Source organism: Lampetra planeri, chromosome 5, assembly GCF_965212315.1.
Source record: "Lampetra planeri chromosome 5, kcLamPlan1.2.h2, whole genome shotgun sequence".
NCBI classification, from domain to species: Eukaryota; Metazoa; Chordata; class Hyperoartia; order Petromyzontiformes; family Petromyzontidae; genus Lampetra; species Lampetra planeri.
The window spans coordinates 2548783-2576216 of NC_136111.1; the positions used below are offsets into that span (position 1 = coordinate 2548783).

Here is a 27434-nt window from a genome sequence, read left to right on the forward strand (position 1 = left end):
GAAGGAGCGAGCCGTCTCATTGGCCCGTGGGCCAGAGCGGAATTTAGTCACCATCTAAGGGGGCCAATATTTAATGAAACCAGTTTCTGTATATGGCTATTAAAAGCGGATTCTGTGATAAAATACTTCATTAAACATGGTGAATGCACAATTCACTTTAATTGGCAACTTAAACCTGTTGGTACAACTCAAGTGTTTCCATCCCAGCTGGTACCAACAAGTAATATATTTGGTCTGGGCCAATGGACTACATTGATAACACTTTGTGAACACCACCCACAGACTGAACGAAGTTAAGCCGGGAACCACTGCTGCTTTCATTGAGCGTATATTTGTTAAAAGAGCCAACAGAGTTAATGGGAAAAGCACTGCTGAGAAATCGCTAACAGTTTTCACGGGAGAAGTGCAACACATAGCACACGTAGGGAGGATGCTTGCGGCCCAGCGGGGAATTTGTGGCGCCCGCCCGGGATAACGTGCCGACTACTGCGGGCACATCCGTCCCTTGGGTACGGGCGAAGGGGGGCGACCGCCCCAGGCCCCGCGCTTCGACATCACGGTGTCAGATGTATGGACGGCCCTGCCTGTGGCCACGGACTGTATGTATGTTGAACTTCTTTCGCACCCTACGTAGCCAACCGTGCCAACCGGGAGGTGAAGGTCTGGTGCAAGCGGGTGGCCGGCACAGAAACGCAGCACCCGCCCTTCTCCCTGCCTCCCTCCAAGCCAGCACCACCGGCCGAGCCTTAGCATGCTGCCTGCAAACCTTTAGAGTTGGCTGAAGTGAACCATGACTCCAATAGCTCAATCACCTGGCCAAGCAGCTTATCCGCTTGTCAAACAAATGAGAGACTCCAGGGCTCACAGTGAGTAAAGTCGGCTAAATTCTTGCCACGTCTCCTCATTAGATGTATGTCCCAACTGTTTAAAGCTACTCGTGCCCACAATTGTTGTGTGTATCACGAATGCGCTTTTTTCTTCTTTCAACGCATTGAGAACTCGGCGATCTGGAATGGAGGGGGGGGAAGCCAATCACGGTTGAATTCCTTTGTACTTTTAATTCTATTCCACGGAAGCCTTCTTCCGCGTAATCAGAAACAAGCTGATTTCTTATCCGGGACAACGTAGCAGATGCCAACTGGAACAGGTCCAAAAAGAGGACTCTCTCACCAACATATTTCAATTATCTTCCGTTACCGTTTTAAACGCCTAGTTATTACTCCATAAGAAGATTAATTGGAAATGTTTACAGCATGCGATTATGAATACGTGTACAATGGAACAGTGATGGTGCAGTGGGGTTAAATTATGAACCCGAGGACCTGAATTTGATTCCTCGTCACGGCTAAACATCAGTAGCAAGTGACATCTGAACCAGTCCTGAGCCGCCGAAATTTACAAGCACACACTGACCAGCATGGTGAAGTATGGTCAACCTCCCCCCACTCCTCCATGACCAACATTGCATGGGGATGCCTTCATCCAGTGGTAGGTTTAACACAGGGCTGATGATTATGACATGCATTTCTTTATTAACATGATAATTGTGTATCATTAATATCGCTATTTAACCACTCAATCAGGGAGCGATTCTACCTTAAAGGCCTGCATTGATATTATGGGTGTACTGTAATGATTCACTCGCCTCGCAAGGTCACGATTCAGAGTCGCGATTCTATTCAATAATTGATTATATTTTTAACATTGCAGTGAATGTAGCAGCACCTAGTGGCTAGGACGGAGTCACGTGAAACCATTATATACGTCTATGATTTGAAATAACATCGATTCTCATGATACACGCGATTTGAACGGGTGTATCGTGAGCTTACGAATGGAAATGAACCGGTGAGTCGTCATGTTGTTACACCCCTAACTGTCCTGACACCTGATACATTTCGTTAGTACCAACAGGTCTCTCTCTCGTCCTCACTTTTGAGATGTTCAGTTCTTGTCTGCGGTAATCTCATTAAAAACACGGGCGTTCTAAACACTGGGCTCGGAAAGGCATGCGGTAGGCATTGTAGCGATCTGCGATTGTAGGCTCAAGTATTTTAGTACTCCTCAGTATGCATTGGCTGCACACGCCCACAAGACACACATTTGGTGACCGCAATGCATCGCCTTCTACGGAGACGTGAAAGCAGCAATCGTTTAAATTGTATCGCAAAAAAGACGGCACCATACCTATTGGTGTACGTACAGAAGCCTCCTGTATATAGACTTCACGCATACGTACATATAAATGTGTCACCTTCAGGAGGGTATTTCATATTCTCTGAATAGATTGACTGTCATGGCCAAGGCTGAAACGTGCACGACAACGCTCTTAACAAAGTCGCGCGACAAAACGTTCAAATGCAAACTTCGGTTGATCAGCGTGGAGAATCCCAACAGGTTTAAAATAAGTTTCACGCAACGCCTAGCGTTGCGATGTGGCATGCTATTTATACGCGTACGGTGCCATTAGCGCGGTGCGTTATTTGAAGTGCTGTTCCCTTTATTATAGGTAGGGAGCAGACTTGCAGCATGCGTGGCGTTTCCGCTATTTTCAGATCGGGCACATTTAGCTGGCAAGGCAGCACGCATTGCTTTCGTTCCTGGCATTATTCTGGGACACCGTGCCTGGCTGCCTGGACTGTCTCGCATACTTGTTAGATAATACTACGCTCCCCCTCCCACATGTGCAAGAGCTGCTACCAAAAATGAAGTGTGCTCATCTTCGGGCTCACTAACATCCACTGCGGGGAGTAGATCACTTTCCAAGATGGGGACACTTTATCTACGGGGGTAAATATAGTGTTTAATCTTGATGGCTATGCACGCAGATGTACTCGAACGCGGATGTACTTGTACTTGCGATATTTACTTTTCGCGCGACAAGAAATAAATCCACATTCTGACTCCATCATCCTCCTCCTTACCGACCACAGCCGGCCAGCCTACCGTGCCGTGCAATATAAACCAATGAAAAAAAAAAGAGCCGGGATAAAACGTGCCTTTAATGTGCAGACTATCACCACTGATACAATTAATTTGGAAGAATTCACAGCTCACGGTAAATTACTTACAAAACGCACCGTGACCTTTTTAACGTGCGATCAAATCGGCTCAAGCACCTCTGGGAATTTGAATCTGAAAAAGAAAATCCTGCCGATGTGGATGGAAACTCGTGCGGTGCTCGTAACCCAACACGCTTCTCATGCGTGCCTCCCACCCAAATAGTACGTCGGCCGAAGAGAGCAGGGGCCGGGAAAAAAATCAAATGAATAACTATTGCTGCAAATCGCTCACGGTGTACAGTATGCGCTTGCAAATAGATTTGTACATACCATTCTTTTTTGGTCCGCGCCATATCACAGCATCATTGGGGCTGCTGAGCAGGAACCCCACCGACATGACACCTAAATTCTCCTGAACATACTGCGAATGGAAAAACACATTATGAAGTTTGTAAATAAATAAATATATTTCCTTAAATAAGAATTTCAATTACTTCTCTACAGCCGTTGTGTCGTATGTTTATGCTTGCAACAGCTTTCCATCAGCGTCAGTATCACACTATTTCAAAAAGAAAAAAGCATTGTCGAATAACTAATGTCGAGTGAGGATTCAGTGCCCTTCAAAACCTCCAGATGCAAACCTCCCTAAACCCAGGTTCTAAAACAACGCCGTTAAAATTGTGGGGATTTCTGTCGTTGTAAGCATAGACTTGACTTGACGTACGAGCCAAATTTTGACTTGAAGCCCTTCTAGAACAGCGTTAGCATTTACATAACTCACTCGTGACCTTTGATACAAGGTACGAAATCTATACTCTAATTATTTTTAATAGTACATTATCAGCACGAGTAAATTATCGCATGTCATACCAATAAAACACAATTAGTGGAAACAACCAAATGTATTATTTGGAAGAGGTCAGAGACCATTGCAATGCCCCTTTTTTTAATAAACATATCTCCTCCACCACCACCACCACAGTATTGAGGGGGGAAAAAACAAATGAAGGTATCATGAATCCATTTAAAAGTTGAAAGTGAATGCAAGTTATTTTCATTACCAGACAAATTAAATCCGCACTGCACCACTGCACAAACGTCCAATGGACACAAAGCCAAAGGATTCCAGCCAAGGTTACAAATAATGTCTTCAGGATGAGAACAACTCCTTTTCCGCTTCCCGCGTGTGTTTATGCCGCTGTCGCTCAGAACGGAACGGCCGTGAAGGACTCCTGATTTTATCACCTCACACGGAGATTTCAATATCGGTCTTTGGAAGAAAAAAAAGGCTTCAGGATATATTTTGCCTCAACTGGTTTGCTAATATATTTTTTTAAATGCACTGGATTTTTAATTTTACCAAAGACGGCCCCAGAGCAAGTGATCCATCGTGCAATGACGCTGCCGGGTTTCAAACGATGGCTCAACAAGTCTGTCATAATATCAGGTTAGCAGACTGCGATAAAATTGGTTTAATTACAATTCACTATGTACATATGCATCAATAGATCGTTTTATTCAATTCGTGAATGTAATTTTACATTTAATAATTATCTTTAATGAATTCAATGTTGAAACTATAAGGAATCAAGTTATCAATTAGAGTCAATTATTTTTTTAACGTGCATTTCCATAGTTGGGGGAACGGCAACATTTTGCAGCACATTACATAACTCATCTAAATGTCAGAGTGCATACATATAAGATTAAACGTGAGAGTTTGCAGGACGTGTTGATATTTGCAAGAACAAAAAATTAGCATTTCGCTGGTAACCTCAAAATAGAAAATGCCTGTCGACCTCAAAGCGGAGGGGCTGAGTGAGATAGCCACTGCGTATGTCTGCCCACTCTCCCCGCCTCCCTGCCTCTACCGGTCATCGCTTCACCCGCATGCGATGGCGGTTCAACCACAATTTGTGAATGCTAGGAGGGTTATGGTTACTACCTCTGGGGGGGGGGGGGCGGCAGGGAGGAAATCCGCGGCATATCATGGTAAAAAGAATAATGATTTCCGGTAATACCGGAAGAAAGGAGAACTACATGTGGTGCATTCATAATTACACAACTAACAAAAACAACGGGACCTTTAATCGTGCCCGGGAAGACTTGCAGATTTCCCAGGACAGCTACTTCAAAAAGAGGACGATTCAGTGAAAACAGGATGGGTGGCAACCCTAGCGGGGGGTTTTCGTGGTTCCTTTGCTCCAGTGTTGTCCTACGTTTGTTGATTCTTGTTCGTTCGTTTGGTTGTTTACCCCTCTCACAACTGTTTTTCCACGCGGTGTTTCTGCAGTTCTTATTTGTTTAGAGACACCGTTATTTAAGCCCACAATATATAAGAATCGGTATCCCTAACCTGTGTTTATTCTGGTTGCGTAATCATAGTCTGCAAATTAAGTCCAAAGTAACAAAACATTTTTTTACAAACCAGCCTGCGGACAGATTTAACGGCTGATTACTCTATTCGCAGTCCAGTGATGAGTCACTGCGGTGAGCATTGCGTATATGAAGCTGCACATGGAGACCCAGAAATCCATTATAGGGTTGAGGTATTTAGTCCATTATGATTAGCATAGGCGACATGGGGAGGTTTGAGAGGGCAGTGGCGCGTTGGATCGAGCACTGCGCTGATGCCGCCTTATCTGAACTCGATCGCTGGCCACGGGCAAACATCGGCGGCCAAATCGGCAGCCAGTGACAAATGAAATGGCCCCTTGGACTTCACCAACTCGCAGTGGCCAGCGTGTTCAAGTACGGTCAACCAATCCCCATGACTATAACACAGTTGGTGGAGTTAGGCCTTCATCCAGCAGTGGATTGACAAAACGGCTGAAAAATCGGTATTTTATATAATTTTTTAAATATTTTTTTTTTATGTCATTATTAGAATTATTGCGGTAGGAATTCAAATGCATGCTATCAGCCATTTAATTTTCTCAACAGTTACAAATGTTTTACTTGAAATCTCATGGAAAATCTGAATTTAAAAATGTGAAAATGAAGTTGGGGACTTTGTATCGAAAACGAATTCCTGCTTCTCATCTTCGGCGTAGAAACCTTTGGAAGCTGCTGCTTTTATGTCTGTCCAAGGCCATGCTCACATCAAATACAAATTAACCTCGAAAATCACCTAGGATTCGCTCAATTTTATCTTTCATTCCACCTCATGCTTTATCTCACAAACGAGCTAATCCACTCATCACTGCCATCTCTACTTCAAGACTGGCTATCACCTCGCTCTTTTCAACTCCAGAGTGAGATTCACTGGACGAAGTTCATCTTAAATGCATACACCCATAACTCAGTCTCTTATCGACACAAGGTGATTATTCAGGACCAAAACCCTCAAAGTCGTTGATGCCCCCCAGAGCACTGAAGTGGACTGTACCCGGGACAAAACAAATACTCTATTAATGGCCCAAACACCTGGAGTGTCATTGCTTCCAAAATATCCTGGTTTACTTTCCCATATAATTCAGAATTTGATGCGAAGCTGTCGATTCCGTGTGATGACTTCACTTGCAGCCGTATTTGACGTCACATACCAGTGCAATAAACGTATAGTCAGTATAAATGTGTTTCTAAAACTTAATTTTAATTGGAATGGTTTTCAAAAGTTATTTGTCCAAGCCAACCTGTGTTATAGGGCAATTTATTTTATTTAATATCGTTTGCATTTGTACAAGATTTTGATTTCTTCCGTGTATTGCAGCTGTTTTTTGTTCCAATTTCTATTTGGTTATTTTTGCTCCGATTTCTGTTAGCTTCATCTCTGTACTTGTATTTACGTTATTGCTTTTACCATGTTGGTGACCAAGGGCACCCTTTGCAATTGAGACTATCCTTGTCTCTTGAGTTCTCACCGATTGAAAATATACTTTAAATTGTCCTGTTGTTGTCTCTCAATGTAATTCCAAACATCCACCTATCTACGCTCCTTTGAACTTTGCACACTTTCCATCATTTGCACTTTCCACTTCCATTGTTAATGTCCATGTTTCTGTATGCTGATTCTAAATGTGGAGGGAAAAACCGGAGGGCCCGGAGAAAAATCCACACGACCACGGGGAGAACATGCAAACTTCAAATGTACAGGCATCAGGGTCGGAATCGAACCCACGACCACCTGTATACCGTTAACATTTCGCCACCCTGGGGCCATATATACACCTTCTTTAAACAAAATTCAATATTTCCAAGGACAAATACTTTGGAAAGTGTTACAGAAGCCATGCATATGCATGGGGTTTCCTTGTTGTTATGTGAAGGACGATATAGAAGACTGGAAAGGGAAAAGTAGGAGAGGAAGGCCAAGGATTTGGACGGTGGAGGAGGAGCTGGCGGAATGGGGCATTCGTGGAAATGAAGAGGAGGGCAAGGAGCGGAGGAGGATGGAGAAGTTGACAACCAAGGACCCTGCTGTCAAGGCAGAGCACCAAAGAGGATATCAGACATTGAATTTTGTATTTTTGTTGTTCGCATGCTACAAAGCCAGGAGCAACCAACGCAGAAGCTTATGGATGACTTCGCGTGCCACTTTTGTATTGCGGGGGGAGTGAACTCATAAACACCGCCCATTTGTTGTGTTATCGGGGGGGGGCCCGGAGATTATCTGTGAGTGCTGTGTCACCCTCTGGGTGCGAAGCTGGGCTAATCCTCAGTTTGGAGGAGGCTGTGAGGCGACGGCGAACATTCACCGTGCCCACGTTACGACGGCTCTCTCTCCAGAATCTACAACGCCACGCGCCGCGGTTTTCTGTAGGCTGCAGCATGACAATGCAGAGTTGGCACAGCAGCGCTGGATTGTAATTGCGTTGGTTAGCCGAGATTTGCGCACAGCGAGTCATGACTTTCTTTTTATAGACATGATCAATGCATGAGAAATCCAATTACTGAAGGTAAATAAAAAATACTGTATCGTCAAACGACAATAAAAAAATAACCATGACCCATCACAACAAGTTTAATAGTCAACCAATACAGGTAATGTATTATAACATTTTGAAACATTCTAGTTAAGTTAAAGAACATTTTTCTGGCATAACAATTATAAAACCATGAAAAAACCCTCACACGAAAATAACTGTGTCTTTTGTACATTTCTTCCGATTGTTCCTCGAGACCATGAACACTGGTTATACCATGGTCTCGTGAAAACTGCCCAGAAAAAAATGATAACGGACAGAAAATGTTGGGTTAGTGCCTTCAACATACATTTTGTTGTTTAAATAAATAAGCCAAACATGTGGTCATACAGACTTTAGACAATCTGTGGCCATACAGACTTTAGGAAAGCACAGAGTATTTTTGGAATATGCTAGATTGGAAATTTCACAGATTGACATGGGCACGGAAGCACAAATTGGATCCTGCCTACCACTGTGACAGTCAGCCATTGAATCGACCAATTCCATAATCTGGTACAAGGGCTGCAGCAGAGGCAGTCGTGTGGCAATGGACACGGTACCGTCAATCACACCACCCCCTTCTGCTGGGCCCAGGAAGGGAAGCGTTTAAATAATAAAGTCTGAAATATCTGTGCCCTAACAGCTTAGAGACGACACATAAGCGGATCAAGCGATAAAGGGTGGAATAACAAATAGTGTCCTAATTTACAACAAATTCTACATTGCATATAACATTGCAATAACTTCCAGCCCTTTGTCAATCTACTTTCTGGAGAAAAGACTCCCCATGCCGTGTCCGTCATGGGGGTAGTTTGGTCAATTGGTGAATGGGGTGCACCCAGGATCGGTTTGGATGAAGCTCACTCCTGATGCTAGCCATGGGTGGGAATCAAAACTCAGCTCGCAGGGTTCAGAGCAATGCGTCCCCCACTGCTCCCAACATGTCATGCACTGCTCTTTATTTAAGCGTGCGTTGATTTATACGTGTACTGTGAAGTAGCGACCAATGATCTGTTGCATGTTGTTTTGTGGTGGATTGTCAAGTCGCTTACCACAAGAGACCAGCCCGCGCCACTCTGATGAACCTAAAAAGAGAGAAAAACAAAACCATCAATAATTTAAAACATATCAACAAACAAAATAATGTTGGTTTGTATAAATATTATATTTATGTTTGGGCCTGGTATGAAGCTGCTACTATATGTGATGACACCGGAGGATGGGATATCAGAGAATAACACTGGTTTACAAAAACAATTGCAGAATTGCAAGAATCACATTTGGGGATGACATAATTAAACTTGTCTTCATTTAACCTCTGAAATGAGATATAATGGAGGACAAACATAACATTTGCGATAAGAAAAACAACCCAGGCAGGGCTTCAGTCGTGTACTACAATATAATCCTATAGCACTCGGTCCTTTGGTCTTTTTGAACCGCTTCAAACGATTAAAATGAAGTTGGTACCGTGCAAAAACTGACACCGCAGAGAATTTGGAGAATGCCCTACGCACCGTTTTGTGCAGCTGCTTCTACTGCTGCTACAGAGACTTCATTTCCCCTGCAGTATACACAGCTCCATTACTCATGTCCACTAATACAAGCACAGTTAGGACACTTGGAATTTGAATTTGACGTGCCTGATTTTATATATGTATACATATATAAAGTAAACCTACAAGCAGCCATGCTGCAAAAGTATGCAGAATACTGACTCAAAGACGATGAAATAATCTATCCGATTTATATTTTGCCAACGAGTAAAATGAATGATTCAAAGCAGTCTCACGTAATGTATGTTTACATTGGATGCTCTTTTCGGCATGCCAGAGAAGCTACGCCCTATCAACAAAGAGTGACTTTCATGCACTTTGCTACATCAATGCATTGATTTGAACCCATGTACAACAATTCCTTTGTACTGCGAATGCCGCCAGAAGACACACACACACGGACAGAGAGCGCTCGTGCAACTTCTACTCGAAGCAGTTCCGCTGATAAACACGGCCACTTTGCTTGTGCGTGACAAGAATACTCGCGAGCAACAGTGGCATCTTGTACTGTGGCCGTGCTTCTGTGCGGGGCCCGTGGGCAAGCACAATCGGTTCATTTAGGACCATTACAGAAGCTGTCATGCTGCTGAATGAAAATGCAAAAGGAGTACGTTATCACACAACTTCGAGATTTACCGGCTTTGAAATTATTCAAAGTAATGAACTGCTCAAATAGGTTTACGCCGTGAAAACTGTCAAGGGAAAATGCTTTTGTCATTCAGGTGGACGGGCGCCTACAAAGGGTAACGCCACACGCACGGCTGAGCACTGAGGCAGCAACCGCACGGAGGGCCTCATTTCAAGGCCCAACCCTCAAAGTCAGGTTTTCACCTTGGCAGCTGTGAGGCATTCATTCATTCCACTCGCACAGAGTGAACACTCACCCGTTCATTTGCAGGCGGCGAAGCATCCATAACAGAGATGCCGTAGAAATATCGAAATTTGGCATAGGCCTGCTATGCGGTATAACTTCCAGGTCATTTCCAAACTGGATGCTTGCCGGGATTGCTTAAAGGGGTTTTGAAATAAAAAAAAATCCTTGTTATGCGGCTCATATGTATGTACCGTACGTAGCCAACCGTGCTAATCGGAGGTGCACATGATAAAGATGCACATGATAAGGTTTTGTGGGTTAGATCGCGAAAATGTAAACGTGTCGTACACCCACCTCCACACGACACAGCCAATTGGTAAAGTTTGTCACGTGACACATTGCATTGGTTGCGAAAGCCCACGTGTTAAATTGACTCATAACATAACTGTTAAATAACTACATTTCGTAGAGGGGAAAATGGCAACAACAAAAAATTGTTAATGACTTTTAATTAAAAATGTTTGTTTTAAAAAATATACAAGGCTAACAACTGGATAAAAAAAGTAACGAAGAGCACACATAAACCATGGTATAATAATGTATATATGGCAGTATTACATTAGGTACCATATATATAGTACAGTACTATACAGTACGTCATGTATCCGACCATCACATATCCACCCTGGCCAATTACCTCCTCACCCAGTGTAACATCTGCACATGGAGTAACTTTGGCTTTGTACAGATGTTCACAAATCCAACCATTTCACACACGGCCGCGCATTCTTAATCTGGAGTATGTTCTCTCACGTGTAAAGCAGTAAATAATTTCCACATGTATCAAAAAACACTTTTTTACTGTGCATGTGTCTCAGAAACTTGTCTTTGCAGCGTTTAACTGTCATTTAGTTTTTTTTCATAGATGTTCACATTTTTTCACCCTTTCACAGCGTATTCATAACCACTAGCACGGTGTTGTTTGCATGGAAAAACACCAAATAGCACCTCAATGGACCAAAACATAATGCAGAAAACAGAAGCATAAATCGGGGAACAATCCTTGGGGTTGTTTTAAATTTGCCTACATTATACAAAACAAAATCATCCGAGTTTAACATGTTTCGCAAAATGCACTTCTATGTATGTTTTTTTTACTTCTTTTGCACCATACGTAGCCAACCATGCTAAAAAAAACGTGTACAAAGAAGCAGAGAGAGATACATGCCTGGAATGACACTCCTAAAAAATATAGTAAGAGCAAAAACTCGGATCACAGAACAAATGCAAATTAGTCTGCTAATTGACTGGGAAGCAAGTGGGTGTACATGGGCAGGACACATCACGGAGAGAGAATGGGCACTGGGGGAGTACACACCCCAGGGGATGAGCACCACGGATGTGGAGGGATGAGATCAGCTCATGTGCAGAAGCGAGATTGGTGCATTGTGGGACCGTGAGGCCTTATCACTAAACATGCCTAATAAAAAACACAACTGCAACCCAAAACATGAGTCAGTCACCCAAGTGTGTCGAGAAGGTGGCTCCCAACTGATTCGGGAAGTCACATGGTCTATTCTGTTAAAATGGAAATGGGGACGAGTGTCTCCATTTCTCCAGTAGCCATGTTTGTAGCCATGGCGGTACTGGGTGCCGTCACCAGACAGAAGGACAGGAAGTGGCAACCCAGCGCATCTTCTCTGTCTTTAAGGTGCAGTATAAGCACTCGCACTTACCTTTACGTTACAGAGTAATTCAACACATATATATTCGACATCGCCTTCATCATCCACAGCAATATCATTACCAACACCATCATCACAAGCACAGTAATATCACATAAAAACAATGAAAGTTCTACAAAACAATTAGATAGTGTTCAGTTCAAATCATCCCTCAGGGAAACGTCTCTTGTCGTATATGAGGGAGCACGAGTTACTTCAGAAAAGCGAAGTTTTAATTCATGAATCTAAGATGACACAGATGGCCCCTTTGCCTGAAATCAACAGAATGTATCCAGGCCCCAGTGGCAGCCATCACGCCCTGGGTAGTAATTGTAAAATATTCCCTCTTTCAGTTTCTAAGCCAGACCCATCAAGTCTGTTGACACCCCGTCACGTTTGGAAAGCTTCTCATTCTAGTCGGCATCGCTCCGCATTCAAGTCTCCAGACCCCCGGCACTTTTCTCCAACGCCTCCCAAGTCGTCTCAGGGTTTTTTTTGTCTCAGACCTCACTGCGGTGAGAGTAAAACATTGCCGGCCCTTGCCGTTCACTGCAATTACTTGCTTTCCAACGGTGCCTCTGTTGATGTGCGCTCGGAATCATTCATGATCCCTCTCCGTTGTCCACAACAATGTTCTTTCTCATACAGTGAAGGCAGGAGAGAACTTCTCACCTGATGGCCTTGCAGCCCCATGATTCTTGGAATAGATGGACCGCAGATGTCAATGTCCAACAGAGCAACCTGAAAACACATTTTTTAAATATTTTGAATGGATATACTGTACTGTTTATCAGTGAACAAATGAAAACTTATATTCACATTCAAATTTCGCCCCTTTATAAAAAAAATACTCTGGAAAAAAAAAGTGAAAACTTAGAACTACAAATGTTTCACTGTCATGTGTGAAGATAGAAAGATTTAGAACGCATCATGCTGCGTTGTATAGCATAATGACATCAATCAAAATTAGATCATGAATTCACTAACCCTAATATCACGATAAACCTTTGAAGCATCTGTAAATAACAGCACTATAAACACAACGTTTTAAAAGACACACACACACTAGGAATGTGCAAAACCACCCGTGTATTGATTCAAACGCTCATGATAAACGCAGCAAATTGAACGTGTGAGAACGGATTGAGATATATATGTAAATTGCACGCTAAATACACCTGGAGGCTAATGGAGTGAACAAGACAGGGCAAACGAAACATAACATATAAACGAGGAAATAAAAACCGACAATAATAACTGATTCCTCAATCAAATTGAGACACCCTGAATCACAACCAGCTCTTCAAATGGCCACGAGAGTGAATCATTATGTGCCTAATATGTAATGTGATAATATTTTAAGATTGAAATGTGAAGTAATTCAAATTAAATTGACATTGTACTCAAATGGCCCCTTACGGGTTATTTGCATCATTAACCTCCAAAGTACTGACTTCACACACTGCGATGCCAACCAGTGAGTCAAGCCCAGAGGTACGCTACGGTTAATTGGAAATAGCTCGGAACGAAAACCATTAACGAACACTGAAATTAGTGCAACCTGATAACAACATAAAAAAGATAGAAAATGTCATGCTGGATGCCAATAGAGAAAAGCTTTAAAAGCAGTCCAGATTCCCTTGGGAGCTACAACTCCTAATTTGCAGAGGACGTTGAGAACAGGGTTCTACAGAAGATATGTTAAAGCGATCACATCCACCAGTGAACATCCTTTAATGGGGCCAACAGCACTCACTGCCATTACAGAAGGTGTTCCCAAAACGCACAAAAAGTTGCCAATTCATCACGGAGTTAACAGCATACGATGACAGCGTTGGGAGTTGAACACTGCATTGGCGCAGTGGTTAGCACACTGCACTATGCACCCAAACACCCGAGTTTGATCACTGGCCATGTCTAACGTGACATCTGAACTGCATTGAACTGGTAATGGACCTACCCCCGCACCCCTTTACAACCCACAATGACCTGTGTGGTGAAGTATGGTCAAACAGCCTCCAAATGTCCATGACTGACACAGCATGGGAAAGCCTTCAGCCAGCAGTGGATTGGCGTTTAGATAAATGTTTGCCTCCAAATGAATTTAATTTCCAATACGATAGAACGGTATGGGAGTTTCAATATGGTCGATACGGACAATGTATTGCAATGGGGAAGCCAGTTTAAATGTGGAGCTTCTCCAGGCCAAAGGCCGTAATGTCATCAAGACATGGGGGATTTATTTATTGAGATTTTCGAAGCACTGGCAAAGAAAAAGAGTGGCTATAACAATTAACAGAGAAGACGGTTTCACAAGGTAACGTTGGCAATGGGTGGATTTACATATTTGAAGCACCAAATTGCACAAGACAAATTTGCAAATTAGAGGAGATACTGTCAGCTTTTTTGATGTACGATCGCGGTAAAAGAATCAAGGGAAGAATGCTCAGGGAAAATGAGTTGCGGTCACTTTGTGCAGATTGTTCAAATGACTAGAATGGGCAAAAGAATAGATTTACACTTTGCTTTTCGAAATTGTTATGAGATGTTGCATTTACAGATTATGCAATAAGTTACCTGAAGAGTACATGTTTCAACAGAACGGTTACTATGGAAATCATGAAACACGTGGCTCTGGTTTCGAGTTTATACGAATTTATATGATATATATAGAGCCAATACACCTTCACTTCCATTAGCAGCTCTTCCAACATAAAGAACAGACGAGCATACTTGCATACATAACTAATTCCAGGACTTTCATTAGAGTGTACGAGTCAAATGAAATAAAGGAATTCCATTCCCTTCAGTAATGCTTACACGCATTTTTAAATAGACTTGAAACATTTCACAATTGGGTGTAATAAACTGTCATGGCTAAGGAGAGTAAATAGCTTGAGTGAGTGACACTGGGATTATAGAGGCGCATATGCAATATAAGCCTATTATCCGCATTGATCTCTGGGAAACCTAATGTCGCAAGGCGATCGACCTACTCATCAACAACTCATCAACAACTCCAATTAATAAAAAAAATTCCATCCCGCTCACGAGAGAGTGTGGAGCAATGCCCATCTTTGTTGGCAAGTGGTGGAAAATCCACATTACGATGGCAGAGATAAGCCCGTCTTTCGTATGGCTACTGTGGACGGCTCACAGGGGTGCTGCTCGTAATATTGCCCCTGAGGAGCCGATGGGCTGAGTCAAACCAGCAAGTAGCCATTTAACGCAAGGCCGTGGAATTGTTAATCGCTCTGCCACAGTGCCATCTGGCATTCGGCCTTCAACTTGGCAGCAGGCTTCTGGGTGCCAACAACGAACAACAACCAACGCCCATCATTAGCAACTTGCCGTTCCTCAGCCCTGCACATATACCAGGGATGACACATTTCACCTTACTGGGATAAAAAAGAGCTTCACAACTCATCCGGATTCCCCCAGTATAAATAAGGATTCTGAGTCTGATATTCCATTACAGTCAGCCAATACTGCCTGCACAATATGAAAATGCCACACCCTAGCCACCCGTGCCATATATTCCCTGCCCCTGTTCCAAGTCCAGGCTCAATGACATTCCTAAACTCTTCAGCCTATAACCACGTCTTCTCCTGCCACTGCTGGTGGAAGCCCCACCACTCAAGGGAGCTCTCGAGTATTTACACTCCTTTTCTCGAGTATGTTCGCATATACACTCTACATATCACTGTCTACATGATGCACATGTCACACTCTTTTTTGGCCAATGTCTTGAGATGTGGTTGTACTGTACTGTGTTCCATTTCATACGTCCCGCACCTCCGATTAGCTACGTACGGCGCGAAAGAAGTTCGACATACATACACATCGTGTACCTTTCACGGCAAAGGAATGGTTACCCTTCATGTGCCTACATCTACAGACGTAGAGTCTCAAAGTATATTTTCTATTTACTTTGCTAGGGCCGAACTCGTTGACGAAAACAGTATTATAAACGACTCCCGCTACAAAACAAAATTCGTTTTAGCCAACGGAGGCTTTTTGAGAGGTGATTAAGATAAACATGCCACGGCAAGCGCCGCAAGGCTTGCCATAGCAAAAAGCTTCAGCGCCCGTTTTGTTTTTAAAAGCTCGTGAAAAGTCCATTAGCACAACGAGATGTTGCCCACCTGTTTGGTTTTGTCCTCCGCAATGCCACGAGCCAGCTGAGTGCTGAAGGTGCTCTTTCCCACGCCGCCTTTTCCCGACAGCACCAGCACCTTGTACTTCACAGAAGCCAACCTCTCCTTTATTTCTTTAATCGCTGCAACAACAACACACAATCAACCCATTAGTGGAGCTCAAAGGAGTACCGATCGCAGCGCGGCGAAAAACCCGTGGTCTGGGCAACACCCTGAGCCAGTGTGCAGCATACTAATGCAACGTTACCGCAAATCAATTTCGCTTTAAACAAAAACATATCTCATCGCTGCACAAATGTTACAGCATTAAACATTGAAAGGACGAAGCCGCCCGACAGAAGGTCAAGTCGGAGGTTGTGTGTACTTAGTGTGTAGAGCTATTCTGTCAATCCACTGCTGAATGAGGGCCTCCCCACTTCACGTGGGTTCATGGGGGTTATTTGCCCATACTTCACCATGCTGGTCAATGGGGGTGGTGGTGAAGACAGCGAGCATAGACATTGCCATGTAGTACAGTACAACTATGCATTTGCAACATTGTCCTTTCCTGCTGTCCACAATAATCCAGGTGTAACGACGTTAAAACGCTGGACAGGACTGATCTCGAGTGGCAGTCAACAGCGGGAAGTGGAAATTGCACATTCCTATGATGGAACTGAGCTTTTCCACACTGCTCTGTGGATTTATCAAACATCATCACTTGGGGAAATTGTCGCGCGGGTAACAAATGTTTGATGTAACTTAGACCTGTAATGATCCCGCCTCTCCCCACCTCACGATTCAATACATCTACTCGGTTCAGTGTTATGATTCGATTCCAGGATCGAAAACAATTTTACATTATGGCAAACGTAGCGCCTCGAGTGGCTGCAGGGATCATTATCATCATCATCATCAGCCATGAACTACAACCTTCTGGAAGAAAGCCTCATGCCCGAGTCGTCGCGTTCCTCGCGGTCTCGGGAAGCGACGGTCCAATCTAGTTCCTGCACCCGAGCCAATTTCATTGCTCCATCTCCACAGCAGACCACCGAGAGATGAAGTCGATGTGTTCCCTCCTTGCGCTGTCCTTCCATTCCCCAGCTTCATCCGTTCGCCACGCATCTTTCCAGGGATGTGTCCTGCCCAAGCATTTTTTTTTCCTGACAGTGAGGCGTCGCTCACTTGTGATCGTTCTCTGATCAACGTGTTTCTCTTGATGTCTCTTGTATTCGTGTTGAACTTCTTTTTCGCACCGCTCTTAGCCAACCGTGCTAATCGCCGGTGCTAATCTCGAGTGTCATCCCAAGCATGAATCTCTCTGTGCTTCCTCGTACACCACTTCTTGGGTTTTACTCCATTTGCTTAGTAAGTGTCCATGTTTGCAAGAGGTGCCATGGCAGGTCACATTGCACTCATTAAAACCGTTCTAATTCAAGCACTGTGGTACGTAGCTTTTCATTTTCAAATGATTGAATACATCAAAAGCGCTTCCTCATGTTCTTGCTCACCTATTTAATTAATTTTTCTGATCCAGATTCGCCTTCCAACAATTTCCCTCGGTGTCATTCCCTCCAACGTATATTTAGTAACCTTGTTGTACGTGACTTTTGTTATTTTTTTATACAATAAACCTCGTTATTTCGGTATTTGATCATTCGTAATTGGGGATAATTCGGCATATACTGGATATTGGTAATTCGCCATGAGCCGAATTGCCATGCCGAATGGTCCAATTTCGGCATGGCGCGTGGAGCGATACCGCGCGTCACGACCAAAACAATGACTTGGTCTCATGGCGGCGCGCGTGGTGAGCATTTGTGCAGACCTGTTGCTTTGGACTTTACCTTGTTGATATGCACTCTGTGCAAGCTAACCCTCTCAGAAATGTCGTCTTCACCTACATCAAGAATAGAAAGGGACTGAAGTATACATCCCTTAGCCTGCGAGACGAATCCAAAGTTTAGGATAGAATTGGTGCAGGCGTATCAATGCGTATTTTCTTATCTGGTTACTGTTGGTAAGTGTTACTTTTTTTGGAGAATAATTATTGGAAAGCAAATTTTTATTTTTATATTAGGGCAGGAGGCATTGTACATAATTCGGAATATTGGCTAATTCGGCAAGGCCAGAGCTCCATGTGTCTCGAATTAACAAGGGTTCACTGAATTTATCTTAGAGCTCAATCTTGCAGCCTTCATTTCTGAAGTTCTCCAATCACTTTCCATCATTCATTTCCAATCGTTGCCACAACAACTGTCATCGGCAAATCTGAGACGGTTCGTATTTTTCTCCACTTATATTGATTTCTCCAATCCCAATTTTCACAAAATGTTTTCTAACATTGCTGTCAACACCTTTTTGAGGGAGCACATCTCCTTGCCCGACACCTCTTCCGCTTTGCATCTTGTTACTTTCTTCATCAGCCGTCATAAATTGCTTTGCTCATTTATATCAATGCCCTTATTCGCGTAAAAAAGCATTAAAATGGCAAAACAAAATCAAATCGACGATTGGTCATTGACAACTGATAGGCAGCGTGAGGTAGGATTACAGCGCGCATGTGAAGAGAGAACCATGAAGCGACCAGAGATGGGGGGGTGCCAGGAGAAGACTTGGGAGGATACAATGGCACCAGGTGATCCGGGCCGATAGCCCCTCACCATTGTCACCGTCTTCAATGGTTAAAGCATTTAACGTGGAAAAATCCCGTAAGACGGAGCATCATGTTTGCAAGGGTGTTTCATCACTGCTCATTTTAATAAGTGTGACAATTACACCACTTTGTAGGCCACTTTGGAGGCCTACCTCAGCTTTCTGAGCCTCTTCGCCAGCTTGTAGGGGCCCCTGTATAAAACTGCAGGGTCTCCCAACCAGCCCGCTATACCCCTTAACCTGGGGGGGCCCAAGTTAGCACACTAAGTTCAGTATCCCTGCTAGACAAGTTGCTTCGCCTACTTCAGACCATCCAACCCTTAGACATGCTCGAGGAGGCCCAATTGGCAGGGAGAGAGGAAGCAAGGACTTTGGTGAGTTCTGTTACAGATGCCCGTGTCAATCATCAATGCATGAGTCCTCCCCACACCCCTCAGTCAAAAATAGATTAACCAGTGCGCGTACGCAATTGAGCACGTGCGGTTCATTGAAGCACAGTTAATCAAGTCTACTGAACTGACAGTGAGGTGAAGGTCAAAGGAGACCAGAAGACGGAAGAGGAGGACAAATGACCTATCGTTGTGAGAAGAGGACAGACGAGAGACAGAGGACGTGGAGGGTAATGAGGTCACAATAATGGTAAGAGAAAAGCCATACATTATTTCTGTATATTTACAGAGATCATGTAGCTGATATGCAATTCAATAGGAAGCCGGGAAATGCACTTAATGACAGGTTTAATATGGTCCCATTTGTGATTTGGAGTGATTACGTTGGCAGCAGCCTTCTAGACAACATTATCTCCTGGGCGAAGGTGCCACAGGGGGTTATGGCAAACCTGGTACATTGGCAGGGAGAGGGGTGGCACACAATACACAACAAAACCCCCACGAAACATCCCCTTGGCTACGATGGATGGCAGGCAGGGTAGTGAGAGCCAAACGGCCAATTCTGACCATTAAAAAAAAATGTAATAATACATTAAAAATAAAGGTCTTCTGTATTTGTCAGGTTAAAAAGAGTGTGGCTATGTGGAGATACAATGTAGATGACAGGTAGGACACAACAAATCCTTGACGATTGCTTGTGTTGCGATCGAAACGTCGTAGTTTTTTGTAAATTATTTTGTTCTACGTGACTTTACCGAAAGAACCAAAGAATACGAATACAATGTTTGCACGAGCCGCTGCTCAAACCCTCATCCATGCTTTCATCACAGCTCAACTAATGACTGCAACGCTCTCGTATGTATGGATAACTTCTTTCCCATCATACGTAGCCAACGGTGCTAATCGGAAGTGAAGTACTATTAGATTTGTTTAAACAGTCCAGATGGTCCAAAATGCCACAACCAGACTTCTCTTCCACGTCCGTGAAGGAGACCACACCGCCGACTCCACCAATCCCTCCATTGGCTCCAAATTCCAGAGAGTACATTGTAATCCGAGGCAGCGAATTGAACCCATGTCCTTTGTGTATCAGGCAAAGTCTCCACCCCGCCCGCCTCTGTACGGTCACCCCATGGTGCTGTGATTAGGAATTTAAAGAGTTCAGTAAAGTTGTTTCAACCTAAGCAGGGATACATGAACAACTGAGCTTTTTGGCACTAGTCAGGCTAAATACTGATGGAGGATAAAGATATTATGTTTAGGCAGACTGGAGTTATTACAAAATATGAAGCAGTTTTATCTTTGGACAGATACCTTCGTGATGTAAACTTGTTTTCTTACAGTTCTAAACTTGAATTCTTATAATGCTTATCATGGCTTGAGTCTGTTAACCATAGGGAATTAGGTTTTGCTGTCACTCTGTTGGCATATTGAATTTCCTGTGCATGCTTCTATTACCAAACATGCCTCTCCTTCGTGAAAGAAATAATCCGGTCTTTGTGTTTGCTTCACATTACATTCACAAATATAAAGAAACAGCATTATAAGGAAACACTGCACAACCATGAAGGACTCACACCTTTTGAGACCTCCTTTGCCAGTATTTAATTATGATAGGGTTTTCCCCTTTCTGGCAATACAACAGGTTAAATTTTGATTTAAAGCTTTCGTGACTGCAGGGATTCATATTCTTGGTTCTTTCGGTAAAGTCACGTAGAAGTGAAATAATAAAATAATCTAAATATAAAACAATCAAAATTCTCACGACGTTTCGACTGCAACACAAGCAATCATCATCAGGTGTGATTTCACACCTGATGATGATTGCTGATGATGATTGCTTGTGTTGCAGTCGAAACGTCGTGAGAATTTTTATTGTTTAATATTTTAATTATTTTATTATTTCACTTCTACGTGACTTTACCGAAAGAACCAAGAATATAATACAACAAGTGTTAAGATGTTAAAACACCAAACTGAAACCTTTGCAAGGAATCATGTCTGCATTTACCACATATACTTGTGGTGAACATGCAAACAAAAAACATGCTCTGACAGTATATGGTGCATTGTCTTTGAAACTGATTGGTCCACACTAGAGACAGCTTTCTTTAGAGCCGAGTCTCAAACAGTGTTAGACCAGAGGACGCTCACCCCGAGCTCTCAATGTCCTGATAGTGGCATTGTCTTTGTGCTGTTCACCTTTTGGCGTCCTCTGGTCTAACACTGTTTGAGACTAGGATCTAAAGAAAGACTAGGATCTAAAGAAAACCCCATTATCATGACTCACACCTTCATTAAAAACCCATCTTCTCATCTCCATCCATACAAACATCACACATTATATCTTTCACCATTACATTTTTGCCCAAGATATCCACCAAATGCATATTGTATATATTTAAACGTATTGGCGCTATTAAGTTAGTTAAAAAAGTGTTAAAATACACAGTATTATTCTTAAAATGATGAAATCCAATGGGAAAAAAGCTTCAGATTCAGTATAATACCTTCAAATACATATTGTCCAAAAGACGTGTATAAATTAATTCCGGGTACCTGGATCTGGAGCCTTCGTCACGCCAGATGCACACAGTGTCTGGTTGGGGCATCCTTGGCAGGCCGACACCTTCCCGGCCTGCTCGCTGCTTGTTCCAGGGCAGTCTGTGTATAACAAATACAAAGACACCCCATTTAGCAAGTGCTGTTAGAGAGCACCCTATGAATGCCGGCACGGCACACGAGAGGGCGGGTGGCCAGCACCACGCCAGGTTGCCTTTGTCTCCCTGGTGGCGGATGTTTACACACCGCACCAGGTACTCGTTTAAGTCTGAGCCAACCTAGGTGAGGCCCAAGACCAGTTCAGATAATTGTCACTGGTTTTGGTCGTGAGCGGGAATCGAACTGCGTATAACACGTACACGCACACACCAATGTCCACTGTGTATATACCTCTACAAACTGTCCTGGAAAAATGCTTTTTTCCCTGTGGCTGCTCCAATCATTTGGAAATGCATCCCGCTACACAAACGCAGCAGCAGCATCATCATCATGAAATCCACCGCCACTTCTGAGCGACAGTGGAAGGCTCATATTAGGGGCCGTCCATAAATGACGTCACACACCTAGAGGGGGGGGAGGGGGTCAGACATTTGTGACGATGTGTGAAGAGGGGGGGAGGGGGGGTTTGAGAAATTGGACGTCACGTAAAAATGTGAAACTTTAAATAAATATAAACAATAGAATTGTTATAACACTAATTTTGATAAATTTTCATTATTAACTATTTGATTATTTAAATTTACTAAGGTCACCTTTTATTTATTCAATAAAAGAGCATTTTATTTCTCCATGGGAGAGTGGAGGAGCATACATTTTGTAATTTTTTTAATGATTGTTATTAAACATTTTTATTTTAATTATTCTACCAGGGCTTTTATTCTGTGGAATGAATGTGATTGATATAATTACTTTGTTCTACTACAAAGTTTCAAGTATTTTTTATAGTTATAATTACTTTTAATATTTTATTATTATAAGAGAATTTCAATATAATATTCTGAACATCTGCAGTTTTAGTTAGACGGTGAATATTTTCAAGTGAATTGTATGCTAAATGTCAGCTTTCCAGCGCCACATTAAATACGCACTACAATGACAATAGTTTAAAGTGATTTGAAGCATGTTTTATTTTCAAAATTGAATTATGTTTGGGGGGGGGGCAGAGCTTTGTGACGTCATATTTGAGGGGGGGTCGGACTTTTTGTGACGCCGTGTGACGAGGGGGTCAAAAATCGGCCAAAATCGCGTGACGTCATTTATGGACGGCCCCTTTGTGTCGTCGGGCAGATGAAGCATGGCTTCTCGCCTCCAAATCGCAACGGGGAAATTAGCGTTTGCATGAAAATGTGCCCGTTATGAATGGTTTCAATGTTGTTGAGGTTTTGCCCTTTAATGCGACTATAATTGGTGATGTTTTGGGCAACGGCCCTTCTTCATGCCACATAGAGGCCAGACAGAGTGAATGGATAAGAGTTGGAGACTTGCACTTAAAGTAAAATTTTTTTTTAAATGTTTTGGCAGTTTCTATTTTCACAATTGTGGGCACTGTTGTCAAATGACAGATGTAATAACACCTTCCAATTAAGCCAACCACACATAAACGTCAACTGCACAGCCCTTTATCAATCCACTGCTGCATGACCGAATCCCCACACACTTTGGTCATGGGAGTTGTTTGGCTCATTCGACGATACTTCACTACGCTGGTCAGCACAGGCTGGTGATCGGAGGGACCTTGGGAAGATTAACATATCAATCGTCCTTCATGTTAGCAATGGCCAGGAATCAAACTTAGGTTGTGGAGTGTTTTGTTTGTAGTCCCCCCCGCACCTCGAATTAGCATGGTTAGGTACGTACGGTGCGAAAGTTCAACATACAGTGTACTGACCGCCGTAGCCACCGTTCCATGCCCCAAATACATATACAAAGTTCTACTGTGGTTTGTAATAATATGTACACCCAGGATGTGCTAACCACAAGTCTGCACATTATGAACCAAGGTCACGGGTCAAGATCACAAGCTGCCAGTCACCTCCACAGCAATGGCTGACACTGCGCCTGCATCCATTCATTGTCTCCAGCGTATTCGCTTTAATCTCATCACACACAGCACAGCAACGTAGCCGGTGTCTCCCGACAGCCCAATCTTGACGCTGTCTTCACGCAGTTACGTGTCACTATCCGTCAAGGCTATAACTATGTTTGGACGTACAAACAACAAATTACGTTTTCGAACCCCGGTTGGAAATGGACTCCGACCCATCATCCTTCTGGGGTCAATTAAAGTGAGTGCCACTTTGCGAGCTGACTTAAAAGTGGGATCCGACTCTCCCCCTGCTGTAAACTAACAAAAAATAAATTTCTACTCGTTCCTCTGAACTATAAAGAGCAGGGGAATAAAATCCCCACTTGTACTTTTGGTGAACGCTGAATTCAGGTGCAAGTCTATGCACTAGGAGCAAAAAATGTACAAGCTACGCGCTGCACAATTCAATGACTCGCAGTGCTATTTATCCACACGTTTCCGTTCTCAAATATATTAAGAGATGTGCCCATTCACGTTATGATGTTCTAATTTCTCAAATATATTAAGAGATGTGCCCATTCACGTTATTGTGTTCTAATTTGGAACGCTGAGACAGCGGTGCATCTTCTCCACAATGTAGACACTCAACGTCATGAAATGAGACATGTAAACTGTTGAGAGAGCTATAGACACAATTTTATGTTATGTTAATTGACGCGTTTATGTTCAGCAGCATCTGACTTCTAGACGGTAAGTGGTGCATCCACGTTTTCATGAATCTGGAGCTTATTCAGCCTCTTGGGGCCCTAATCATTTGCCAAGTGTGCTTAGCGAGATGGCGAGGTGTTAACTACCTCGCCTGGCGTACACAAAGTGGTGGGGGTTCCATCTGGACCTTGACGCCTGCTGTATATTTGGAGTTTGCGTCTCTCTCCCCATTGTCGTGTCGATTTTCCTCCGGGTCCTCCGGATTTTCCCTCCACATTGCGCGTTTAGAGTATGTGTCTGCTATAAATGTCCAAATGATAAGGGGCCGTCCATAAATGACGTCACGCGATTTTGGACGATTTTTGACCACCCCCCCCCCCTTCGTCACAAAAAGTCAGACCCCCCCCCTCAAATATGACGTCACAAAGCTCTGTCCCCCCAAAAAACATGCTTCAAATCGCTTTAAACTATTGTCATTGTAGTGCGTATTTAACGTGGCGCTGCACTGATGTTGGAGAAAACATTTATTAAAAAGTCCAATTAATTAAGTAGAACGTGTTGTCTATATGTATTTAAAGTTGCGCATTTTGATGTGACGTCCAAGTTCTCACCCCCCCGCCCCTCGTCACACATCGTCACAAATGTCTGACCCCCCCCCCCCACCTAGGTGCGTGACGTCATTTATGGACGGTCCTAAGCTATCATTTGTTGCAAAGTCGCTTTTGAAAAAAAGCTGTTTCGCTCGGTGGCCCTTAGCTGGTAAAATAATAAGAAAAAAAGGTTTGTTTGAGCCATTCCTAGCCCTGGCCTCGTTAAATACCAGCCTCTGGAAGGCGTTAATTCTAGATTTGAAGTTTTCGTGACTGCAAGGATTCATACTCTTTGTTTTTTCGGTAATTAAAATAAATTAAATCACAGTCATTTAATTTACTTATTTTACCTACGTGACTTTACCGAAAAAACCAGAGTCTGTAAGGCGTGATCACACAAAACAACTGCTGTCTGCTGCTGCTGCCTACAGCTTGACACGGGCTTGGGTTTCGTGACGTCGAGCCCCCTTGGGTGGTTATCTTCATGAATGACGCGGCATCAAAGCGATGTTGTCGACACGATGACAGTACTCGCTCCTGTTCACATCACGTTTGCCGATGTCAGAGGATCGCGATGTTGACTGTCACCACACCCGACCTCGTGTTGTGTTTACTTGGGTCGGTGTCTCGCGTCTGGCTTGGTGGTCTCTCTCGTGTCACGTTTGACGTCTAAAGTGCGGTTCGCTGATGTTCAGCGTTTTGAGATGTTCCATCGTGAATGGCACGATATAAAATAAATAAACACCGCTTCTGAGGGCCTCTTATCCACACTTTATACTCTGATGCGACCATTAAAAACCCCATGAGCGACACCCATACCGAGGGCTTCGAGCCAGCAAATTCAAACCGAGTTTTGCTGGGTCGATTGAATGTAATGTAACGGCGAAATAATTGGCACTTACTAGCAACACGTGAAAAAAGTTGGGACTAAATTTTAAACGAACCGTACCAGTCTCGTGAATTCGTAACTCTCACGCATCTCCAGCGTCGCTACCGATTGTTGCCATCTCAGTCCAAATCAATGTTTGTGTCACACGACCATTGGTGTGAGCCCGTCACCCACGCAGTGACCCATGGCCTGAACCCATGGAGACCTCGTGAGTGATGGCCTCAAGTGGTTTCTGACAAAGCCATCATCACGAACCCTCTCTCTGTGTCTCTCTCTCAAGACAGAGAGAGAGCAAAGCGACACAGCCTGACCCAGGACTCACAACCCCAGCCACGGGCATCTCAGGAGCTGCTCCCGCTCTGTCCATTGGGACATTTCGAGGCGAGATTAAAAGACAACCCCAGCCAGTCCCCGTGGAAGGGACTCGAGCCCAGGTTGACGGCGGTGCCGACTCAGCGCGTTGAAGCCCTCTCCCCCCCCCTCCTCCTCTCGCCCCTCCCCGAGGCACCGGGTCTACTTAACGACGGCGCGACATCGCCTGGACGAGGGGGACGAGGGAGGCTCGAGAGCTGAGGCGGACTCACGCTCGGGAGCGTCTTGCGGGCGATCGGCCATCAGGGTCCCTGTCGGAGTGGCCTCACGCTCACTGTACCCGCAGCGCCACTCCCACGTGGTGCTTGCAGGGGCGCGCCGCCCTCGCTCAGCCCGCCTTGCCAACTCAGAGGGGTTTTCCCTCCATATCCACCCACTCATCAACATGTCCACCCAGTTTCAGTTTTCAGTTTCATGTATTTGGTATAGCCCTCTTGAATCGGGTGCAACCGCAACAAACAAAAAACAAAAACATGAACAAGAAAACATTTTAAAGTGACTATGCACAAACAAAAAAATCCAGGAAAAAACTGCACCACTTACCCACCCACCTACCTACCCACCTACCCACCCACCTACCCACCCACCCACCTACCGACCCACCACATACCCACCCACCCACCGTATTAATTTTAACAATTCTATGTTTACGTTTTGATTGTGTAGCCAGGCGACAACTCTAGAGACCAGCATACTGCATGTCAGAATATTTATTTATACTGGAGGAGGAATCCGATGAGCTATAAAGCTCTTTGCACAGATGTCCAGTATGTAAGTGTGTTGAACTTCTTTCACACCGTACGTAGCCAACCGTGCTAGTCGCAGGTGCGGGGGAAGGACAACAAACTAAACACAACAACAAGCAGTTCTAAATAAATCCGTTTTCAATCTAGATTTAAAAGTGCATAGCTCCAGTGTCTTCTTTGTGTCACTGCATTGCGCGCTTTCAGATGCGCAACCGAATGCGCGCGATGCAGTGACGGCCTTTGTTCGATGGCCAGCCAGAAGCCGCTGCGATTGATGCATTTAATTTGGGGGGAATTATCCGAACATGGCAAATTTGGACCGTGACGCGGGCACACGGTGGCCGAGCTCTTGCAAATG

General features: G+C 43.9%; 1 protein-coding gene across 1 annotated transcript in view; it reads right to left on the minus strand.

The window, feature by feature from the left end:
• The window catches only part of NUBP1 (NUBP iron-sulfur cluster assembly factor 1, cytosolic), a 51661-nt gene extending 25000 nt beyond the window's left edge, over nt 1–26661 (minus strand). Inside the window, exons 1-6 of the mRNA XM_078594058.1 lie at nt 26543–26661; nt 21743–21847; nt 16149–16282; nt 12676–12744; nt 8962–8994; nt 3333–3423 (exon numbers count right to left, since the gene is read on the minus strand). Coding sequence (XP_078450184.1) covers nt 3333–3423; nt 8962–8994; nt 12676–12744; nt 16149–16282; nt 21743–21847; nt 26543–26573 — 463 coding nt within the window. The 5' untranslated portion in view covers nt 26574–26661. The remainder of the gene's footprint in view (nt 1–3332; nt 3424–8961; nt 8995–12675; nt 12745–16148; nt 16283–21742; nt 21848–26542) is intronic.
• Between the last annotated feature and the right edge of the window lie 773 nt (nt 26662–27434).